The sequence below is a fragment of the Mobula hypostoma genome, chromosome 12, assembly GCF_963921235.1.
Source record: "Mobula hypostoma chromosome 12, sMobHyp1.1, whole genome shotgun sequence".
NCBI classification, from domain to species: Eukaryota; Metazoa; Chordata; class Chondrichthyes; order Myliobatiformes; family Myliobatidae; genus Mobula; species Mobula hypostoma.
In genome coordinates, this window is record NC_086108.1 from 20,515,377 (window position 1) to 20,538,489 (window position 23,113).

Sequence of the window (23,113 nt, forward strand, 5' to 3'; positions counted from 1 at the left end):
GCCTGTGGCAACAATTTCCACAGATTCACTATTCTCTGGCTAAAGAAATTCCTCATCATCTCCATTCTAAATGGATGTCCCTCTATTCTGAGGTAGTCATAGACTCCCCCACCATAGAAAACATCCTCTCCACATCCACTCTATCAAGGCCTTTCAACATTCAATAAGTTTCAATGAGGTCCCCCCTCATTATTCTGAATTCCAGTGGGCACATTCCTAGAGCCATCAGATACTCCTCATATGATAAGCCTTTCAACCCCGATTCATTTTCACAAAATTACTTTGAACCCTCTCCAATGTCAGCACGTACTTTTTAAGATAAGGGGCCCAAAATTGCTTACAATACTCCAAGTGAGGCCTCACTGGTGCCTTATAAAGCCTCAACATTACATCTTGCTTTTAGATTCTAGTCCTCTCAAAATGAACGCGAACATTGCATTTTCCCTCCTCACCACTGTCTCAACCTGCAAATCAATCTTTAGAGAATCCTGCATGAAACTCCCAAGTCCCTTTGCATGTCTGATTTTTGAGTTTTCTCTCCATTTAGAAAATAGTCTACGCTGTTATTACTTTTTCCAAAGTGCATGACCATACACTTCCTGGACACCATATTCCATCTGTCACTTTGCCCATTCTCCTAAACTGTCAAAGCACTCTGTAACCTCTCTGCTTCCTCAAAACTATCTGCCCCTCAACCTATCTTTGCATCATCCACAAACTTGGCCACAAAGCCATCAGTTCTGAAATCCAAATCATTGACATATAATGTAAAAAGAAGTGGTCCCAACACAGACCCCTATGGAACACCACTAGTCATCAACAGCCAACCAGAAAAGGCTCCCTTTATTCCCACTCTGCTTCCTGCCAATCAGCCAATGCTCTATCAATGCTAGTATCTTTCCTGTAATACCAAGAGCTCTTAATCTTATTAAGCAGCCTCATGTGTGGCACCTTGTCAAATGTCTTCTGAAAATCCAAGTACACATCATCAACTGATTCTCCTTTGTCGATCCTGCTTGTTATTTCTTCAAAGAATTCCAACAGGTTTGTCAACCAAGATTTTCCCTTTAGGAAACCACGCTTACTTCAGCTCATTTTATTATATGCCTCCAAGTACCCCAAAACTACATCCTTAACAATTGACTCCAACATCTTCCCAACCACTGAGGTCAGACTAACTGGCCTATAATTTCCTTTCTTCTGCCTCTCCTTCTTCTTGAAGAGTGAAGCAATTTTCCAGCCCTCCGGAACCAAGCCAAAATCCATTGCTTCTTGAAAGATCATTACTAATGCCACCACAATCTCTTCAGCCAACTCTTTCAGAACTCTGGGGTGTAAACCATCTGGTTCAGGTGATTTATCAACCTTCAGGCCTTTCAGTTTCCCACGCACCTTCTCCCTAGTGTTCCTTCCCAATCAATTTTGGCCAGCTCCTCTCTCATGCCTCTGTAATTCTCTTTACTCCACTGTAATATGATACATCAGATTTTTTCTCCTCAAGTTGCAGGGTGAATTCTATGATCACTGCCCCTTAAAGGCTTTTTTACTTTAAGCCCTCTAATCCCAACACCTATTCCAGAATAGCTGATCCCCTAATGGACTCAACCACGAACTGTTCTAAAAAGCCATTTCGTAGGCATTCTACAAATTCCCCCTCTTGGGATCCAGCACCCACCTGATTTTCCCAACATACCTTCATATTGAAATCCCCCATTATCATAACATTGCCCTTTTGACATGCATTTTATTCTCCAAATGTAATTTGTAGACCATATCTTTGCTACTGTTCGGAGGGCTGTATATAACTCCCATCAGGATTTTTTAACCCTTGCAGTTTCTTAGCTCTACCCACAATTCTACATTTTCTGATCCTATGTCACCTCTAATGATTTGATTTCATTTTTTTTTACAAGCGGTGCCACCCCACCCCCTCTACCTGCCTGCCCTTTCAATACAATGTGTATCGATGTACACTAAGTTCCCAGCTATCATCTTCTTTTGGCCACGATTCAGTGATAACCTCGAAGTAATACATGCCAATCTGCAACTGTGCTACAAGTTAATCTACCTTATTCCGTATACTGCATGCATTCAAATATAACAATTTCAGTCCTGTATTCATCACCCTTTTCAATTTTGTCCCCCTTTTACATTGCAACTCATCCCGTAGACTGCAATTTTTCCTTATCATCAATCTCTCCTTGCTAGCAGTCTTATTACACACTTGCTCTGTTTGTAAACTAACCACTCCTTCTCAGCCCAGTTCCCATCCCTCTGCTGTTAGTTTAAACCCTCCCTCTCTAGCAAACCTGCCTGCAAGGACATTGGTCCCCCTTGGGTTCAGGTGTAATCCATTCCTTTTTATACAGTTTGTACCTTCCCTGGAAGAGATCCCAGTGATCCAGCAATCTGAACCCCTGCCCCCTGCACTAGTTCCTCAGCCATATATTCATCTGACAAATCATCCTATTGTTACTCTCACCAGCATGTAGCATTGAATGCAATCCAAAGGTTACTACTTTGGAGGTCCCGCTTTTCAGCTTTCTACCTAGCTCCCTAACATCTTTTTTTTTTCAGGACCTTCTCACCTTTACTACTGATGTCATTGGTGCCAATATGCACAAAGACTGCCTGTTCTTTCTCCCCTTTTAGAATGCCATGATCCTGATCCAAGACATCCCTGACCCTGGCACCTGGGAGGCAACATACCATCCAAGAAATTGTTTGATCACCAGGAATAAATAAGTGAACAGCATTTTTGTTTGCTCATCATGCCCCTAAATTTGAACGAGAATTGATTTTCTCCGCCATAAGCCTATTGATGCTAAGCTTCAGTGAGTCACCTCCGCTGTTGTATGAACCTGGACCTTTTATGTCTATGTATGCTCTTCCCAATGACTTCATGTTGAAGCAAAGTACCTTTGTGTTGGAATAATGCTTACATATGGATTTACCAGGATATGATATTGTAAAGATATAGTTCTAGTGGGCCATGATTCCATATGGCTAGATTACTGCAGAGGCATAATTCTGCTAGCACGTTACCACTGAAGTATGGTTCTACTTGACTACATATCTGTGTGGAGATAGAGTTGCTGGGACATGGTTCCATATGTAGACTAATAGGATATGGCTCCATTAAGATATGCTATACTTGACACTGCTGTGATATAGCTCTGAAGGAAGTTTTAAGAAAAACTGCTCCATCCTCACACATGGAAAGCTTTGCCCGAAGAGTAGTTCATATCTCTGCTGACCTCTAAATAACTATACACACACTCCTTTAGTTATTTGTATTATATTTCCTTAAGAATAGAGATTAGAATTTCATATTTAGTCACTTGCCAGTCACAAATGGAGAATGTACCTATTAAGGCTAATTTCATCAGTATGCACAAAGACCTATCACCTAATGTCCAGTGAAACCAAAATCGTCTAGGCTTTGCCAGAGATGAACTGCTGAACTTCTCAGCAATATCACTCTGAAGAACAAATAATATGTGAGTGTTAGGGGTTGCGACCATACCTATGGCTGAAAAAATGATTAAGTGTGAATCAGATGACCTGTTGTTGTAATAAGATCATATCTAATTTTTCTGAACTCAGTGAGAATATTACTCATTTAGCAATCTGATCATTCCAGGAATCAATCTCATGACACACAATGCTCACACATATCCTTTATGAAATTAGTATTTATTAGTTTCTTACCATTTAAAAATTATTGAACCAGATCTTGCTGTCAAATCCTGATTGTTCCAAAACATAAGTCTGATCTTATTTATTAATTTAGATATACAGCGTGGACTAAGCCCTTCCGGCCCAACAAGCCGCACCACCCAGCTACCCACCTATTTAACCCTAGCCTATTCACAGAATAATTTACTATGACCAATTAACCTACTAACTGGTATGCCTTTGGAACAGGGGAGGAAACAAGAGCACCTGGAGGAAACCCACGCATTAATGGGGAGGACATACAAAATCCTCACAGACAGTGTTGGAATTGAACTACGATGCCCTGAGCGGTCATAGCACTGTGCTAACCGCTATACTGTGGCTTATGGTTGATAATTCAACTGAAGATGTTTATACCTAGAGTACTCCTCCACTGATGGTTGAGGTGGTTCATCTCCAACAACTATAATTATGTTTTTTCGTGTACGATCCAAGCTTGTACAAAGATTTCCTCTTGGTGCCCACTACCCTGATGTGTTACTAGTAAATGTGGATAAGTTTGCATCAGAATTCTCAACTGAAAATATATATGGAATGATATCAGATTATTTATTTGGGCATTTCCATTGAAATAATTGTTGAAACAACTTTTTGAGCATTTAATTGAGAAGCTAAGTTTTTAACATGACAGGACTACTGACACATATTGAAGCCATGGATCTTTCCCTGAAAGAGCACTTCCAAAACCGGGGAAAAACCTGTTCCAATTAATAAAATGGAAAAGAACTTCAAAAGTGGAGTTCAATGAATAAACATTGCCACATTATTTGATTAACATATACAGCAAACAAATGAATTTCTACCTAGCACATAACTACATATCTGGAACCACTGAAGCTTTGATGAATAACTCAACTTATCCTATAACTTATACTTATACCAGATACACTTTTCTTTTTAAACTTTTGCCTTTGTTTCATGACATCAACACTTAATGCTGGAGATGCCTGAAATTAATCCATCTTGCCTCCTCTTATTTTAGGTCTGTACTTAATATTCTCCTTCAGTGAACTGAATGAAATCTCTTTAATCCATCAAAACTCTAACCTTCATTTAAGAGTCATAGAGCTATACAGCATGGGAATAGGCCATTCAGCTCAACTAATAATACTTCATCATGCTCTCAACATTTCCAATCTTTTAACTGTTTTTAAAAAGTTATTCCATCTGCCGTAACTGCTTCCTTGGCAGCTCATTCAACAAAGATATCACCCTTCATGTAAAAAAAGAGCTGTCCACCAAGTTCCTATTAAATCTTTTCCCTCTCACCTTAAACCTATAGTGTATCTTCTAATGCTAGATTTCTAAATCTTGGGAAAAAGACTGAATGCATTTACCCTATTTATGCTCCTTAAGGTTTTCATACATCTCTATAAGATCACTTCTCAGTGTTCTACACTCCATAAAATAAAGTTCTGGGCTGTCTAACCTCTTCCTATAACTCTGTCCCTCAAGTGTTGGCAACACCCTTGTTGAATCCTTCAATATTCTGAAAGGATTTAGATTTAGTTCTTCATCTTGAGATGCCAAAATCAAATACCAATTAAATGGACTCCTGTTGCAGTAGAGAAAATTTACAGCAGACTATGACTTACAGGATCTCTGGCTGCAGTTATCACCACCTTTTGCTTGACCTTGTGCCACATTAATGTACATGAGTTCTAAAAAATTGTGGCCTGGCAAGCCAACTGCATAGAATAATGGAAATATTTGTTTTAAGATCTTCAGTATCTATACCAGAATGAGCATCATTGGTATTCTCAACCAATTGCCAAGATTTAAATTAAGGGCTTGTATTAACTACATTAGCTAAATTTTGAATGTAGCAATCCTCTAATTCTATAAAATATTGAAATTAATAAAATCAAACCTAGAGCATATTTTTCCTATTACTTAGTTGAGACATTGTCCTCACTGTATATCATTTGCTAAGATATCCAGATTTGGAAAATAAGTAACAGGATACTTATGCTTCAATATCTCTCAGATTAAACTATGTAATCTCTTTTGAGGGAGAACTTTCATCATTCATGTCCAAGGTCCAGTTTTTGTGCATTCCAATCCTTAGGTAATTGGGCTAAGATGAAGAACTCAAATGAATATGGAAAGTGAATCTCACTGTAATTTCATAATTGCTTTTACATTGCTTTAACAAAACTATGTTAGAAAAATAAAAACCTCTAAACCTCTATCCAATGTACCCTTAACCATTCCCCAAATTATGTCCTCTATCAGTTTTGTGAAGTATTGTGAACAAAGCATGGATGGAAATACTGGAAAGAAAACCGGCAAAATATCTGGTTCCCACATCTATAATTACAGCATTAATGAGTAATTCTAGCCTGCATTATAATGGAACAAATCCAATTTAAAAACATTTGCATAACAACCAACTTCTGGTGGTCATACTTCTGGTGGAAACTACATTTATAACATTAGGTTAGGCAACCAATTGTTACAATTTCTGTAACATTGTAAAACATATTAGTGATGGTGTGCACTTTGGTTTGGACAAATAAGTAAAAATACATCAAGAAAGTAAGCTAAAAAGAAGTGTAATAACTACTTAGTTTACTGTAGGCCCATTGTGTGCTTACATGTACTTGAAGGCCTCAGATGCAGCTACAGTTTGGATCTTGCTTTTTCACAACTTAAGGATGCCTCCTTGGAAATGATTCCAACTATTCTCCTTGCTGATTATGTTTGATTGGTGGAAACAGCATTAAACTGCCATATAAGCTGCTTGCACTTGCAAGACATTTATTGTGTAGGAAAACTTTCTGTAATTGTACCTAAAGAGTTTTTAAACTTGCTTGTGCAAACACACACATACACACTACATCCAGAGTGATGAAAATGACACCAGTTACACAAAAAGCATTAGAAACATATCATCAGGATCAGTAGTACTTCAGGATTACTAATTAGAATGCAGACTATGTGTTAACAGAATGCAAGAGCTCAAAGCAAGCTGTACACATTACTGGAGAGATTGAGAAAAATATACAATAGTCAAATGGCAAATCTGAATGTTCATAGTACAAAGTTACCACAGGTAGGTTTTTTTCCATTCAAGATTGCAGCAGATAACAAAATCCACAGGAAAATTGTTCACATTGTAAAAATTAAAAAAAGAACATTACATGGGTATAAAATAGTTCAGTTAAAACACTTTTCCAACAAAATAAAGTATTTTAGGTATTAAAAACCTATGGATGTGCAATTCTACATGGTAATACTGTTGACTACATAGATTGCTCATTCCATTTCCATACCCAACATGGGTTAACTAGACTAGAGCAAGTAAGCAAAATTAATGATGAAAGGATAGGAAATGCAAAAAAAAATCTTAAGTACTCCCAAAACAGTTAACTACAGTAACTGTAATCTAGCTGGATTTTATGTATCAAAAAGTCCAGCATTACTGGTTATAACATATACACTATTTGGTGAAACAAATCTTTTACTTAAGGCAGTGGTTCCACAGGGCAGTCAGTGCAACTGGGATGCACAGTCCTCAGAGATTCAGATCACTTATCAAATGCTTCTTAGCTGCTCCAGGACAACCACAATATTGTCACTGAGTCTTAGTGGTTGGTGCTGTTACGCTGTGAAGTTTGTGCTCCGATATAAGAATACTAAGCACACCTCTGGATTCAATCCTGGCACAGAAAGAACAAATGTGGAACTCTTCCATGAGGTCCTTTCAGGAACCGCAAGCATCCATCAAGCTTGCAGACAAGTCTTGAATTATGCCACTATTCGGTCATTCAAAAGACATCAAGTTTGCAGGGACCTGAGAAGATAAAATTTTAAATACTGAATGAAACAATTATACAACATTAAGACCATAAATCAGCTGCACTAGCAATTCTCAAGAATGTGAAAAGATTCCTTTACAGGGACATAGTTAAGCTAGCGGGGACATCAAAAGCACACTCAGAACTAGGCTTAAGAATGTCTTAAAGTAAAAGAAACTTACAGAGAGGTTTATAGAAGGAAAAAACCAGAGGTTAGGGTCTCATTAGCTAAACATCTGATTAGATTCATTAGGCAGCACAGAAACAGGCCCTTCAGCCTAATTTACACCACCACCATTTTGGTGTCATCTGCAAATTTATTAACCATGCCATCTACATTCTCATCCAAATCGTTAATACATTATAAATGAAAAACAGTGAACGCATTACCAATTCCTGTGGCACACTAGTAGTCACAAACCTCTATTCAGAAAAGGACCCTCCACTACCACCCACTGACTCAACACCAAAAAGCAATTTTGTATCCAATTGGCTAACATACCCTGAATCCCATATGATCTCAACTTCTGGGTTGGCCTACCATGGCAAGACCTTGTCCATTTAGTGATCTACTGCCCTGCCCACATCATTCCTCTCACTCTTCTCTTCAAAAAGCTAAACTAAATTTATGAGACACAATTTTCAATGCACAAAGCCATGCAGACAATCCCTAACTGGTCCTTGCTCTTTCAAATACATAAAGATACTGTTTTAAAAAAAATCCTTTCCAGTAACTTACTCACTACTGATGTCAGGCTCACAGCCTTTAGATCCCTGGCTTGTCCTTGCAGCTCTTCTTAATAAAGGCACAATGTTAGCCACCCTCTAGTTTTTATCTCAGCTGTGGCTACCTATGATACAAATATCTCTGCCAGTGGCCCAATAATTTCTTTTCTGGTTTTGCATAATATCTAAGGACACACCTGGTCAGGCTCAGGGGATTTATCCACCTTTATGCACTTTTAAGATTGCCAACACCTCCTCTTTTGAAATGTGGATTTTTTAAAAAAATCACCATTCTCTTCCATAATTTCCCTAGCTTCCATGGTTTCCACAGTAAATACAGACTTCATTTAAGACCTCATCCACCTTCTGTAACTCCACACATATTCTTTTCCTAGTTACTCTTTTGCTCCTAATGTACAAACGTATTTATAGCATCACTTAGGATTCTCCTTTTCCTTATCTCAAGCTATCACACAGTATCCTCTCTTTTGGCCCTTTTGATTTCTCCTGTAATAGAAGTTTGCTTAATCCCAGCTGCCAAAAGTTGACATTTGCCTCCCTTTTCCTCACCAGAATCTCAATATTCCTTGTCATCCAGGGCTCCCTAATCCTACCAGATTTGCCTTTCATTCAAACAGGAACTTATTGGTCCTGAACTCTCCACATCTCATTTTTTCATACCACCCCACCCCTCACTTGCCACTCATCCTGTAAACCTGCGATTCTCACTGCACCAATTGCAATGTACCAAAGGTGGCATCATGGCTTGGTATGGCCTGCGATCGCAAGACACTGTAGAGTTGCGGATGCAATTCAGCACATCATGGAACACAGCTTCCCTTTCCTGGATTCTGCCTACAATTCTCGCTGTTTCAGTAAAGCAAACAATGTAATCAAAGTCTCCACCTACCCCAGACATTTTCTCTTCGACACAACCCTCATTGGGCAGAAGCAGCCTGAAAACATGTACCACTAGGCTCTAGGACAGCTTCTAGCCCATCGTTATAAGACTACTGAATGGTCCCTTATTATGAAAGGTTGGATTCTTGAACTCTCAGTCTATCTCATTACGGCACTTGCAACTTATTGGCTGCCTGCATTGCACTCTCTCTATAGTTCTGAAACTTTATTTTGCATTCTGTTATTGTTTTCTGTTGTACTACCTCAATGCACTGTTGTAATAATATGATCTGTATGGATGACTTGCAGAACAGATTTTCACCCTACCTTGGGGTATGTCACGATAATAAACCAACTCCAATTCCCTCTTATTTCTAAATTCTACCCATATATCCTCATGAGACAATCCCCCAAGGTATTTCCTCTCCAAGTACTGCCGGGATATTCTCCCTTATCAAAAAGGTAACACTCCCCAGTCTAGCCCTCAACCATGTTTCTTTATAGTTCCAATATTCCAATCCCATTAGTACATCTGGCCTTCATTACTCCATAATCTGTTCCTGTGTGTCCTGCCAACTGAATTTATTTGCTTTACTGCTGCACTGAAGAGAAATATAGAAGTTAAAGCAAACAAATACCATACCCTTGCCAGGCAAGTTTAAACCTTCCCAAATGGCACTAGTGAATCTTTATATTGGATTCTCCTCCTATTTAGCTTCAGGTGCAATTCATATAGTTACCTTCTACCCCAGAAGAGATCTCAATGAACCCGAATCCCATCCTCCTACACCATCTCTTCAGTCATGCATTCATCTGCTCAATCCATCTACTCCTATCCTTACTAACACATGGCAATGGAAGTAATCCAGAGTCAAGGATGTCTCTGATCAATTGCATGACATTCTGAAGTGGGAGGGTGATCAGCCAGATGTCGTGGTGCACATCGGTACCAATGACATAGCAAGGAAGAGTGAGGAGGTCCTGGAGAGTGGTATAGAGCGCTTGGTAGGAAGTTGAAAAGCAGGACCTCGAGGGTGGTAATCTCAGGATTGCTACCTGTGCTATGTGCCAGTGAGGGTAGGAATAGGATGCTCTGGAGGATGAACAAATGGCTGAGGAACTGGTGTAGGGGGCAGGGTTTCAGATTTCAGGATCATTGGGATCTCTTCTGGGGCAGGTAGGACCTGTACAAGAGAGACGGGTTACACTTGAACTACAGGGGGACCAATATCCTTTCAGGGAGTTTTGTTAGTGCTATTGGGGAGGCTTTAAACTAGATTTAAACTAGATGGGAACCAGAGTGCCAAAGCTGACAGTGTGGCTGGGGTGAAAATAAATGATGTTAAAAGTTCAAGCAAATCCGCTAATAGAAAGGTTGTGAGTGGTGGTAAAAATCTTCTGAGGTGTATATATTTCAATGCTAGGAATATTGTGGGGAAGGCGGATGAGTTGAGGGTGTGGATTGACACGTGGAATTATGACGTTATAGCAATTAGTGAAACTTGGCTACAGGAGGGGCAGGACTGGCAGCTTAATATTCCAGGGTTCCGATGTTTCAGATGTGATCGAGGCAGAGGAATGAAAGGTGGGGGAGCAGCATTGCTTGTTAGAGAAAATATTACAGCAGTGCTCAGGCAGGACAGATTAGAGGGCTTGTCTACTGAGTCCTTATGGGTGGAGCTGAGAAACAGGAAAGGTATGGCCACATTAGTGGGATTGTATTACAGACCACCCAATAGTCAACGAGACTTGGAAGAGCAAATCTGCAGAGAGATAGCAGGCAACTGCAGGAAACATAAAGTTGTGGTGGTAGGGGATTTTAATTTTCCATATATTGATTGGGACTCCCATACTGTTCGGGGTCTAGATGGTTTAGAGTTTGTAAAATATGTTCAGGAAAGTTTTCTAAATCAATATATACAGGGACCAACTAGAGGGGATGCAATATTGGATCTCCTGTTAGGAAACGAGTTAGGACAAGTGACGGAAGTCTGTGTGGGGGAGCACTTTGGTTCCAGTGATCATAACACCATTAGTTTCAATTTGATCACGGACAAGGATAGATATGGTCCTAGGGTTGAGGTTCTGAACTGGAAGAAGGCCAGATTTGAAGAAATGAGAAAGGATCTAAAAAGCGTGGATTAGGACAGGTTGTTCTCTGGCAAAGATGTGATCGGTAGGTGGGAAGCCTTCAAAGGAGAAATTTTGAGAGTGCAGAGTTTGTATGTTCCTGTCAGGATTAAAGGCAAAGTGAATAGGAATAAGGAACCTTGGTTCTCAAGGGATATTGCAACTCTGATAAAGAAGAAGACCGAGTTGTATGAAATGTATAGGAAACAGGGAGTAAATCAGGTGCTTGAGGAGTATAAGAAGTGCAAGAAAATACTTAAGAAAGTAATCAGGAGGGCTAAAAGAAGACATGAGGTTGCCTTGGCAGTCAAAGTGAAGGATAATCCAAAGAGCTTTTACAGGTATATTAAGAGCAAAAGGATTGTAAGGGATAAAATTGGTCCTCTTGAAGACCAGAGTGGTCGGCTATGTGCGAAACCAAAGGAAATGGGGGAGATCTTAAATAGGTTTTTTGCGTCTGTAATTACTAAGGAAACTGGCATGAAGTCTATGGAATTAAGGGAAACAAGTAGTGAGATCATGGAAACTGTACAGATTGAAAAGGAGGAGGTGCTTGCTGTCTTGAGGAAAATTAAAGTGGATAAATCCCCGAGACCTGACAGGGTGTTCCCTTGGACCTTGAAGGAGACTAGTGTTGAAATTGCGGGGGCCCTGGAAGAAATATTTAAAATGTCGCTGTCTACGGGTGAAGTGCCGGAGGATTGGAGAGTGGCTCATGTTGTTCCATTGTTTAAAAAAGGATCGAAAAGTAATCCGGGAAATTATAGGCCGGTAAATTTAACATTGGTAGTAGGTAAGTTATTGGAGGGAGTACTAAGAGACAGAATCTACAAGCATTTGGATAGACAGGGACTTATTAGGGAGAGTCAACATGGCTTTGTGCGTGGTAGGTCAGGTTTGACCAATCTATTGGAGTTTTTCGAGGAGGTTACCAGGAAAGTGGATGAAGGGAAGGCAGTGGATATTGTCTACATGGATTTCAGTAAGGCTTTTGACAAGGTCCCGCATGGGAGGTTAGTTAGGAAAATTTAGTCACTAGGTATACATGGAGAGGTGGTAAATTGGATTAGACAGTGGCTCAATGGAAGAAGCCAAAGAGTGGTGGTAGAGAATTGCTTCTCTGAGAGGAGGCCTGTGACTAGTGGTGTGCCACAGGGATCAGTGCTGGGTCCATTGTTATTTGTCATCTATATTAATGATCTGGATGATAATGTGGTAAATTGGATCAGCAAATTTGCTGATGATACAAAGATTGGAGGTGTAGTAGACAGTGAGGAAGGTTTTCAGAGCCTGCAGAGGGACTTGGACCAGCTGGAAAAATGGGCTGAAAAATGGCAGATGGAATTTAATACAGACAAGTGTGAGGTATTGCACGTTGGAAGGACAAACCAAGGTAGAATATACAGGGTTAATGGTAAGGCACCGAGGAGTGCAGTAGAACAGAGGGATCTGGGAATACAGATACAAAATTCCCTAAAAGTGTCGTCACAGGTAGATAGGGTCGTAAAGAGAGCTTTTGGTACATTGGCCTTTATTAATCAAAGTATTGAGTATAAGAGCTGGAATGTTATGATGAGGTTGTATAAGGCATTGGTGAGGCCGAATCTGGAGTATTGTGTTCAGTTTTGGTCACCAAATTACAGGAAGGATATAAGTAAGGCTGAAAGGGTACAGAGAAGGTTTACAAGGTTGTTGCCAGGAATTGAGAAACTCAGTTACAGAGAAAGGTTGAATAGGTTAGGACTTTATTCCCTGGAGCATAGAAGAATGAGGGGAGATTTGATAGAGGTATATAAAATTATGATGGGTATAGATAGAGTGAATGCAAGCAGGCTTTTTCCACTAAGGCAAGGGGAGAAAGAAACCAGAGGACATGGGTTAAGGGTGAGGGGGGAAAAGTTTAAAGGGAACATTAGGGGGGGCTTCTTCACACAGAGAGTGGTGGGAGTATGGAATGAGCTGCCAGATGAGGTGGTAAATGTGGGTTCTTTTTTAACATTTAAGAATAAATTAGACAGATACATGGATGGGAGGTGTATGGAGGGATATGGTCCATGTGCAGGTCAGTGGGACTAGGCAGAAAATGGTTCGGCACATCCAAGAAGGGCCAAAAGGCCTGTTTCTGTGCTGTAGTTTCTATGGTTCTATAGACCTTGAGGGTTTGCTTTTTAACCTTTTGCATAACTCCCTATATGCACTCTGCAAGAACTCATTCCTTTATCTAACAATTCATTGTTCACCCTTTCCCTTGACAACATTCTTCACCTGCTTGGAGACATCCTTCATCCTGGGAGGCAACATGCTATCCTGGAGCCTCATTGACACTTACAGAAACTACTGTCTATAATCAAATTATCAAATCTTTAATACTACAACTCCTGGTGTCTCTACTCTCCCCTGCTGTGCATCAGAAACAGCTGTTGTGCTACTGCCCTGGCTGTCCTTCTCAATAGCATCCAAAACAAGATACTTACTCCTGGGATGAATGGTCTCAGGGGAATCCTGCACTCTAACTATCTCTTCTACCTTTCCTGATGGTTATTCAACAATCTGCTACTGCACTTGTTGTGTGACCACTTCAATGACACTCTCAGCATCATATCTGCTCCTGAATGAGTCCAAGTGCAGTTTCTGACATGCTGAAACCTCTCGAGCCAAAGCCAAGGTATTTACATCTGAAACGGAGTAGCTTTTAATTACTTCATCATGGAACTCCCTGAGATTGCATAGGTGATTTGTAAAGTTGCACCATAAGTGGAAAATTTTAACAATGAGGGAATACGTGATAGGTATAGATATTACCAGCAGGTCTTTGTGTATGAATGCACATATCAATTGCCAGAAATGTTCCGAGCTCTTATAGGGAATGGTAGCTAGACCATGTTGGAGAAGGTGGATAACTATGCATCTCCTCTATCTTGGAGTTTCTGTGACTCCCATCAAAGTAGCTTGAATGGCAAAGTGACAAGAATTGGCAACTAAGGTCACCACCAGGTTAGGGTGTTGAACAAACTAGCTTCAATTGCTTTCCCAGGGCCAAGTGCTGATCATTAAACAACTAGATATCTCCCTGCTGTGGTACAGTTTGATCATTTTGGTCTTGTCCCATTTTTACAGCCAAAATCCAGAAAAAGTTGCTTAATTTCTTCAAGGGCAAGCAGGAACACTGGGTCACAGCTATGGTTTCAGGTATCCCAACTAAGGAGGTAGTGCAGTCAGTTGCTGGCGTGCATTCATACCCAGGTGCTGACTCTCTGCCTTAATACTCTGCAGAGATACTATGCGGACATATTATATTTCAGAGTGCGCCCAGGCTACATTTTTTGTCTGGCCAGGGCACTGCCTTCAAAATGACACACTGCTCCCAATGGCAAACATCATTTGTGCTGCTTTGCAGCAGTTGCCCATCTTTTCCTCAGACTTTTTTTCCCCCAGAGTCTGGAACATTGCTGACTTGATTCAAAGTGCCCTCTGTGCTCTACAGACTGTAAGGAGGTGTTTCCTACAAATGCTGTTTTTGTGCACACTCTACTTCCTTGTCCATGATGGCAATTTGGGTACACAGCACAATGTAGAGGCCTGTTATGCCATCTGACAGCAGGGGATGGTCCCAGTACAGGTTTCTCCAAATGTGAGTCCTGCCCCTTTAGATCAAAGACCTGGGTTGGAGAGTGCAACATAAGAAGCTGCATGCAATAAATTGTTAAATGGTTTGATGGATCTCTGAGCTACCTTCCATTTCTGTGTCCTGGAAGTGTTTTGTTCCATATTTACATGAAATGTGAGTGGCTGCACCCCCATCTGTCTATTTGAAGGGTATGTTTCTCAAGTCCAGGCTGCATTTTCACCCCACGCTCCTGATATACATTCAGTGTGCACTTCATTAGGTACACCTGTATACCTGCTCTTTAATGCAAATATCTAATCAGCCAATCATTAGGCAGTAACTCAATGCATAAAAGCATGCAGTTTTGGTCAAGAGGTTCATGTGCTGTTCAGACCAAATATCAGAATGGGGAAGAAATGTGATCTAAGTGACTTTCACCATGGAATGATTATTGATGCCAGAGGGGGTGGTTTGTGTATCTCAGAAGCTGCAGACAGCCTGGGATTTTCACATACAACACATTACAGAAAATGGTGTGAAAAAAACAAAAAAAAACATTGAGTGCATTTTCATCTGTGGGTGAAAATGCCTTGTTAATGAGTGAGGTCAGAGGAGAATGGGCAGACTGGTTCAAGCTGACAGGAAGGCTACAGTAACTCAAATAACCACACATTACAACAGTGGTGTGCAGGAGCATCTCTGAACGCACAACATGTTGAACCTTGAAGTGAATGGGCTACAGCAGAAAGTCACGAAGATACACTCAGAGTGTATATTGAGGGCAGTAGGCCTCTCTGTTGATCTGCTTCAAAAGGGCAACAATTATACCAGTGCCCAAGAATAATTATGTGAGCTGCCTTAATGGCTATCGCCCAGTAGCATTCACATCTACGGTGATGAATTGCTTTGAAAGGTTGGTCATGACTAGACTGAGCTCCTGCCTCAGTAAGGATCTGGACCCACTGCGATTTGTCTATCACAACAGGTCAACGGCAGACGCAATCTTAATAGCTCTTCACACGGCCTTAGACCACCTGGACAATACAAACACTTATGTCAGGATGCTGTTCATTAACTATAGCTCAGCATTTAACACCATCATTCCTACAATTCTGACTGAGAAGTTACAGAACCTGTGCCTCTGTATCTCCCTCTGCAACTGGATCCTCAACTTCCTAACCAGGAGACCACAATCTGTGAGGATTAGTGATAATATCTCCTCCTCTATCAACACTGGTGCACCTCAGGGGTATGTGCTTAACCCCACTGCTCTACTCTCTATACCCATGACTATGTGGCTAGGCATACCTCAAATACCATCTATAAATTTGCTGACGATACAACAGTTGTTGGTAGAATCTCAGATGGAGACAAGAGGACATACAGGAGTGAGATATGCCAACTAGTTGAGTGGTGTCGCAGCAACAACCTTGCACTCACGTTAGTAAGATGAAAGAGCCGATTGTGGACTTCAGGGAGGGCAAGATGAAGGAACCACAGATCAATCCTCAGAGGGATCAGAAGTGGAGAGAGTGAGCAGTTTCCAAGTTTCTGGGTGTCAAGATCTCTGAGGACCTAATCTGATCCCAACATATCGATGCAGCTACAAGGAAGGCAAGAGAGCATCTATACTTCATTAGGAGTTTAATGAGATTTGTTATGTTAACAAATACACTCAAACTTCTATAGATCTATAGATGTACCGTGGAGAGCATTCTCACAGGCTGCATCACTGTCTGGTACGGGGTGGGGGGTGGGGGGGGGCTGCTACTGCACAGGACCAAAAGAAGCTGCAGAGAGTTGTAAATTTAGTTGGCTCCATTCTGGGTACTAGCCTACAAAGCACCCAGGACATCTTCAAGGACCGGTGTCTCAGAAAGGCACCATCCATTATTAAGGACCTCCAGCACCCACGGCATGCCCTTTTCTCACTGTTATCATCAGGTAGGAGCTACAGAAGCCTGAAGGCACACACTCAGCGATTCAGGAACAGTTTCTTCCCTTTTGCCATCTGATTCCTAAATGAACCTTGATCCTATGAACAGTACCTCAACTTTTTAAATATATATTATTTGTTTTTGCATGATTTTTAATCTATTCATTATATGTATACCGTAACTGATTTACTTTGTATTATTATTATTACTTCTTCTATATTATATATTGCATTGAACTGCTGCTGCCAAGTTAACAAATTTTACGACACGTGCCTGTGATAATAAACCTGAACCTGATGGAATTCACCCTCGGGTTCTGAAGGAAGTAGCTGGAGAGATTGCGGAGGCATTAGCGATGATCTTTCAAGAATCGATAGATTCTGGCATTGTACCGGATGACTGGAAAATTGCAAATGGTATTCTGCTATTCCTCAACACCTCTATATGCCAGAACCCACAGGAAGAGGAAATATAGACCAATACTTTGAATATGAAATAAAGTTTGAAGAGCTTCCAGCAGTAATTCAGACCTACTGCTAGAAGGACCTGTTTTAAGACCAGTCAAAACGAAAAAAGAATCTGAACAAATTATAACTTTGCAAGGACAGATTTCCTCCACCCACTGTAAGCCCAAAATGATGACAACCAGTTCTTCAGTATACACTGATAAATAGCTAGTAAGACATTTCTTTATGTTTCCTGTAATTCAAGCACAAAAACAGCCACACCAACATTTCCCATTAAATTATCTTTTGATCCATCAGTAAAAATGGTCAACGTATCACAATAATTCTCCTTAACATACTGATGAACCAACAGACTCTTGGGCATATCAGGATCCTTGGATTTCACTAAATCATGCAACCTAAAATCAACTAAAGCCATTGGGAAAAAAACCATAGTGGGGTTACTGAAAAAGCTACAGTGTGACAAATCATATAATCCAGCAAACCCATATTCCTAGCGTGATGAGAACCCCGTCACCCAAAACTAAAAAAAACACTCTTCTTGTAATGTTCCCAATAGTCTTCCAACACACTTAATAGGGTGATCATTCCTCTGCCCCCTCAAGTTAACCCAGTATGCTAACAACTTCATCCTTCACAACTATAAGGGTAATTGTCCCATTTCAACCAGTAAAGCTGAAACAGGAGATGACCTTACTGCACCACAACAGGCTAAAAGCCTGAACTTCTGTCACATCCAAACATTTTAAATTTGAAGATGAAGCTGATCCATAAGCCACACAGCCATATCAAGTACCAATGGAATTGAACAAATATATAAAGTCAACAGAAATTTTCACGGAGCACCCCAAGAATACCCAACAAAGACACCCAAGGATATTTAATGCCTCTTTTACATTTGTCAATCATCCTACTGATATGGTGCTTCCATGTCAACTTATTATCCAGCCACATGCCAAAAAATCTTACCACTGACACTTCAAGAGTTTGACTATCCAAGTTCAAATTGAGTGCAGGTCTATTGATCCTCTTTGTAAAACATATGTGTTTTAGCTACTGAAAGCTTAAAACCCCATCTATTTGACCTTTCAAATTCACACAAAGAAAACTCTACATCACTAATACTATCATTGCTATAGGTAGCTTCCAACACATCAGGATATTTACCTAGAATCTTATCCCTACATTGGTTAGCCTCTTCACTTATCTTGATTATGAATTGCAGCAAATGACCAAGCCAGTAACTCACCCTTCTCTGTTTCATTAACAATTGTATTATCTTCTTTAATCAATACTGGAATGTTATTAGCCCTATGAATCCCCACGTTTTTAATCATTCTCCAAACACCTTCAAGTTTAATATCCCTTCCAATACTATCACAATATGACCTCCAGTAAACCTTTCTCGCAACTTTCATTAGTTTCCTCACCACGGCCTGTGCCCTTATATACTTAACAAGGTCACTCGTTGAGTGATACTTCTTAACTTTCCTAAACACCTTATTTCTCTCCCTATTTGCCTCTGCACACTCCTCATTCCACCATGGTATAGCCTTTCTCCTATTAATGCCCTTTTTAATAGGAATCACTTCCACTGCAGTTTGATGAATAATAAATTACTTAACCTTTCATTGCAGAAATCCACATCATTCTCAACATTTAACCCTGATAGATGTTCATCACATAAAACCTTAAACCTCTCCCAATTTGCTTTACCAAAATTCCACCTGCTAAAAGTGGCCTCCTGTCCCGTATATGAATCTGCACCCAAGCTTATAAATATAGGAAAATGATCACTTCCCAATGTTTCATCTCCCATGATATCCCACTCATTCACTCCAGCCAGAATATTCCAAATTGAAGTTAAATCTATAACAGTTTCAGAACTATTATGAACATTAAATCTTGTGCCCCTCCCATCATTAAGACACTCAAGATGGGAAATATTTAAAAATTCTTCTACAATCAAATCATTACTATCATTCTGTGAACAACCTCACAGTGAACAATGCGCATTAAAATCCCCACACCATACGACCCTCAGTGAGCTAGAGCTACATATGCTTTCCAGCAAATCAATCGAGAGCTTGCCAAAAAGGTTATAAAAATTTCCTTCTTTAATACACTTATCAAATACTTCTAATACAAGTGCCTCATATACTTAATTTACCTCCACAACCTTATGGACTATCTCTTTCCTTATAAAACTTGCAACACCACCCCCTCTACCAACTAATCTATCCCGCCTAATTACAATATAATCCTGCAAAGAAAAACTTACATGTGGTAATAACCAGGTTTCCTGAATACAGGTGAATAATCAGGTGGATTTGATAAATCAGAAACAAACTTCTTAAAGTCTTGGCCATTAGAAATCAGGCTTCTTGCATTCCAAAGCAATATTCTTATGCCCATTATGTATCTTCACAAGGACGGTGAAATACAGATACCCCACCCATTAGAGCTTCATTTACAGCTTCCCACATAACACCTGTTATACCCAGCCACTCTTCAGCAGCTTTCACAATAATTTTAATTTTCTCAGTACAAACTCGATGTTTCAGCAGTACAATTCACCACATCCATTATGAACATCACAAACTACATTTTATCAACTAGCGAAGTATCTTTAGTAAGAGAAGTATGATGCCAACATATAGTCTCTGACTTCACAGTCTGTTCCCTGATTGGTAATACTTTAGCAATGCTTGGTTTAACTTTTTGCACAGCCTCTGCCTAAGACATACCTAACTGTATTTTAACATTTTGAACTTCAGCTGCCTTAAGTACATCATATCCTCTGTAAGCTTCATTATGTTCTCCTCCACAATTACAACAATTAAACTTTACGCCTTCGCAATCCTCATATTTATGTTCCCCACCACACTTACTACATCTTACTGCTGCAACATGCCCAAACCTCTCACATTTGTAACATCTAAGCAGGGGTGGAATATAATCTCGAACATTATAACTTACATATCCCAAACTAACTTTATCAGGGAGCTTCACCTCATCAAAACATATCAATATAGACAAACTATCTATCCTTTCCCCATTGCTGACTACTTGCAATCTCTTTACATCCTTAACCTTGTCTCCCAATAAATGAGATTTAACCTCTGCTATTGAAATCTCCACCAGAACAGCTGTTATAACACCTCTAACACCTCTATTTTCATTAGGCAAAATAGGTCCAATCTTTTTGCCAAGTAAAATCTTCAATCATAATGCCTTCTCACACTACTTTTTATCCTTATACACAATTAACACCTTCCCTCCTCTTAAAAGTATGAGACCAATCTATATTCCCTATGGCTGCTTTTAGCTCTGTAGTTAATTCAATGGGATTGATGGAGGGCGGCTGTTCCGGGTCAAATTTGAACATATTGAAGTCTTCTTCCCCTTTTTTCAAAATATCCATCCTTTCCTCTCCATCGTTTGAAATCATTTCAGCATTATGTTTCTTTTTCCGTTTTCCAGATCTGGATTCAACTTCTTGCCAACCTCCTCCTGCCTCACCTGAACCCTCCATTTGTGGTTCCTTTTCCAAATCCTCCCCCTTACCTGAACCTACAACCATTTCCCAACATCCCCACAACCACTTGAAAAGTTCCATCAATGCTGTCTTCGAAGCATCTTAAATATCAGCTGGGAAGATAGAAGAACCAACGTCAGTGTGCTAAATGAAGCAAAAACAACAAGCATTGAAGCCTATGTCATCAAGAACCAACTAAGATGGAGCGGTCATGTTGTTTGGATGGGAGACGGAACGTCTGCCGAAACAAATCTTCTACTCCCAGCTTAAAGAAGGCAAACGTAAAAGAGGCGGACAACAGAAGAGATTCAAAGACGTCTTAAAAGCCAACATGAAGAAATGTAACATCGACATCAACAATTGGGAAACCAATGCCAAGGACAGGAAACTCTGGCAAGCCATCATCCAGGAAGGAACAGCAACTTTCGAAGCCAACAGATGTGCAGAATTAGAAGAAAAGAGAAGAAAATGGAAAGAGAGGCAACAACAACCAAAGCCCGATCTGCCATCTGGAACTACCTGTCCTGAATGCGGAAGAACTGTCAAAGCCAAGATTGGACTCATAAGCCACTTGAGAGCCCATAAGTAGATCAACAGAATGAAGACCATCATCCTCGACCTCGAGGGATAGCCACAACGACACCATTCACAGACAGCGCTACCAACTACCACTCCTTAAGCCAGCCAGGAGTTTGATGGAACCCAACTTCTTCTTCTTCTTCTTCTTCTTCTATTTCCAGCTGTTTAGACACATCTAGACCCTCCACAGGATGTATAATTAATTATAGAACTTCAAGGAACTCAAATTCTCAAATACAACCTAGTGTCACGTATAAACTGAATAATAAACTCTTCAACAGGTGTTGATTCTCTTAATGGCCAAACAAAGATTTAATAGGAAACCAAAATAAATTTAAGCCAGATAGCCTCTTGAACACCTTACTTCTTTCAATTTTGTATCGATTACAGCTCAGCAAAACATGCTGGACTGTCTCTGGACTACCACAGTCACGTAATCCAGTAGGATGCTTTCCTATTATCTTCAAATAATAGTTTAACCCACAATGCCCCAACCTAAGTCTTGTAAATTTCACCATATCTCTACGACTTAAAAGGTAACAGTCTGAGACCTTTTTAACTAGTGGGTGACTAGAAAAATAATGCCTACCCCTTAATTCATTTTTCCAATCCTCCTGCCACTTCTTCTCTATCCCTTTTTTAATCCTACTTCTCAATTCTGCTCTGCCTAGGGGAACTCTAATTTCTACTTGCCTGCTCTGTAAGGAAGACTTTGCAATGCCATCCACAGTTTCATTTCCCTCCACCCCAGCATGCCCAGGTATCCATGAAAATCTAACCGCACAACCCATCTTCCCTACTCTAAACTAAGAGAATCTCAATAACTATGTCAGGACGAGCTTTTGATTTATTCCCTTTTATAGCCTCTAAGGCAGCAGCAGAATCCGAACAGATAATAACCCTATGTGGTTGAGAGTCTTCTATCCACCATAAAGCCCAGAGAATTGCTAATAATTCTGTTGCAAAGACAGAAACACTATCTGAAACCCAGTGACCAATCTTAACTCCAAGTTGAGACACATACATCCCGAATCCTGCCCTATTGCTCTCTGGGTCCACTGAGCCATCAGTAAAAATCTTCAGATAAGATCCCCATTTATTATTTAAATATTCATTTGTGATCAACTCTGATGAAATTGCACTGCTTCCTTGAAACTGAAAAAGGAGGAATAGGTCTACTTCTGGTTCTGGAAAGAGCCAAAAAGGGATGAGTGGCAGACAGATTTGGCCAACTATGTCTTCCTCAGTCAGTTTCAATTTCACAGCCCAGTTATTACCCAAATCTAAAAATGGGTATCTTTTAATTTTACTTTGGCGCTCCGACTTCGCCTGCAAAAGACACTTTGATGGACAGCTGTGGTTGAACCAAAACTGAGTCCTCAGATCCGTATCTCAGAGCAGCCTGGAGTAGATCCAAGGCCTCACTTATCAGTTCATCATATTATTGGGCACAGAGCACAGCAGCTAGGGCAGTCTTCATAGCCTCAGCACCATGAAGATGAACATTGCAGAGAACAAGTGAAATTGGCTTTCATCCCATCTGACACCGTGTCTTTTCAGTCTATCTGGGCCGGTGTTCGAATGTACCCAATGATGGAACAGCAAAAGGCTCTGTGCCTTGGAGAGAGGAATGAAGATTGCAGACAGCAAGTGAAGTTGGCCCCCACCTCCAATGTGGACCAGCATTTAAA

The 23,113-nt window shown here is 40.3% G+C and overlaps 1 protein-coding gene across 2 annotated transcripts in view; it reads right to left on the reverse strand.

Annotated features, from left to right (window-relative positions):
- Positions 1-3,684: 3,684 nt before the first annotated feature.
- The window catches only part of ralgps2 (Ral GEF with PH domain and SH3 binding motif 2), a 566,060-nt gene continuing 546,631 nt past the window's right edge, over positions 3,685-23,113 (reverse strand). For both annotated transcript variants that reach the window (XM_063063724.1, XM_063063722.1), the window contains one exon: positions 3,685-7,534. In XM_063063724.1, the coding sequence (XP_062919794.1) occupies positions 7,505-7,534 (30 nt within the window). In that variant the 3' untranslated portion in view covers positions 3,685-7,504. The remainder of the gene's footprint in view (positions 7,535-23,113) is intronic.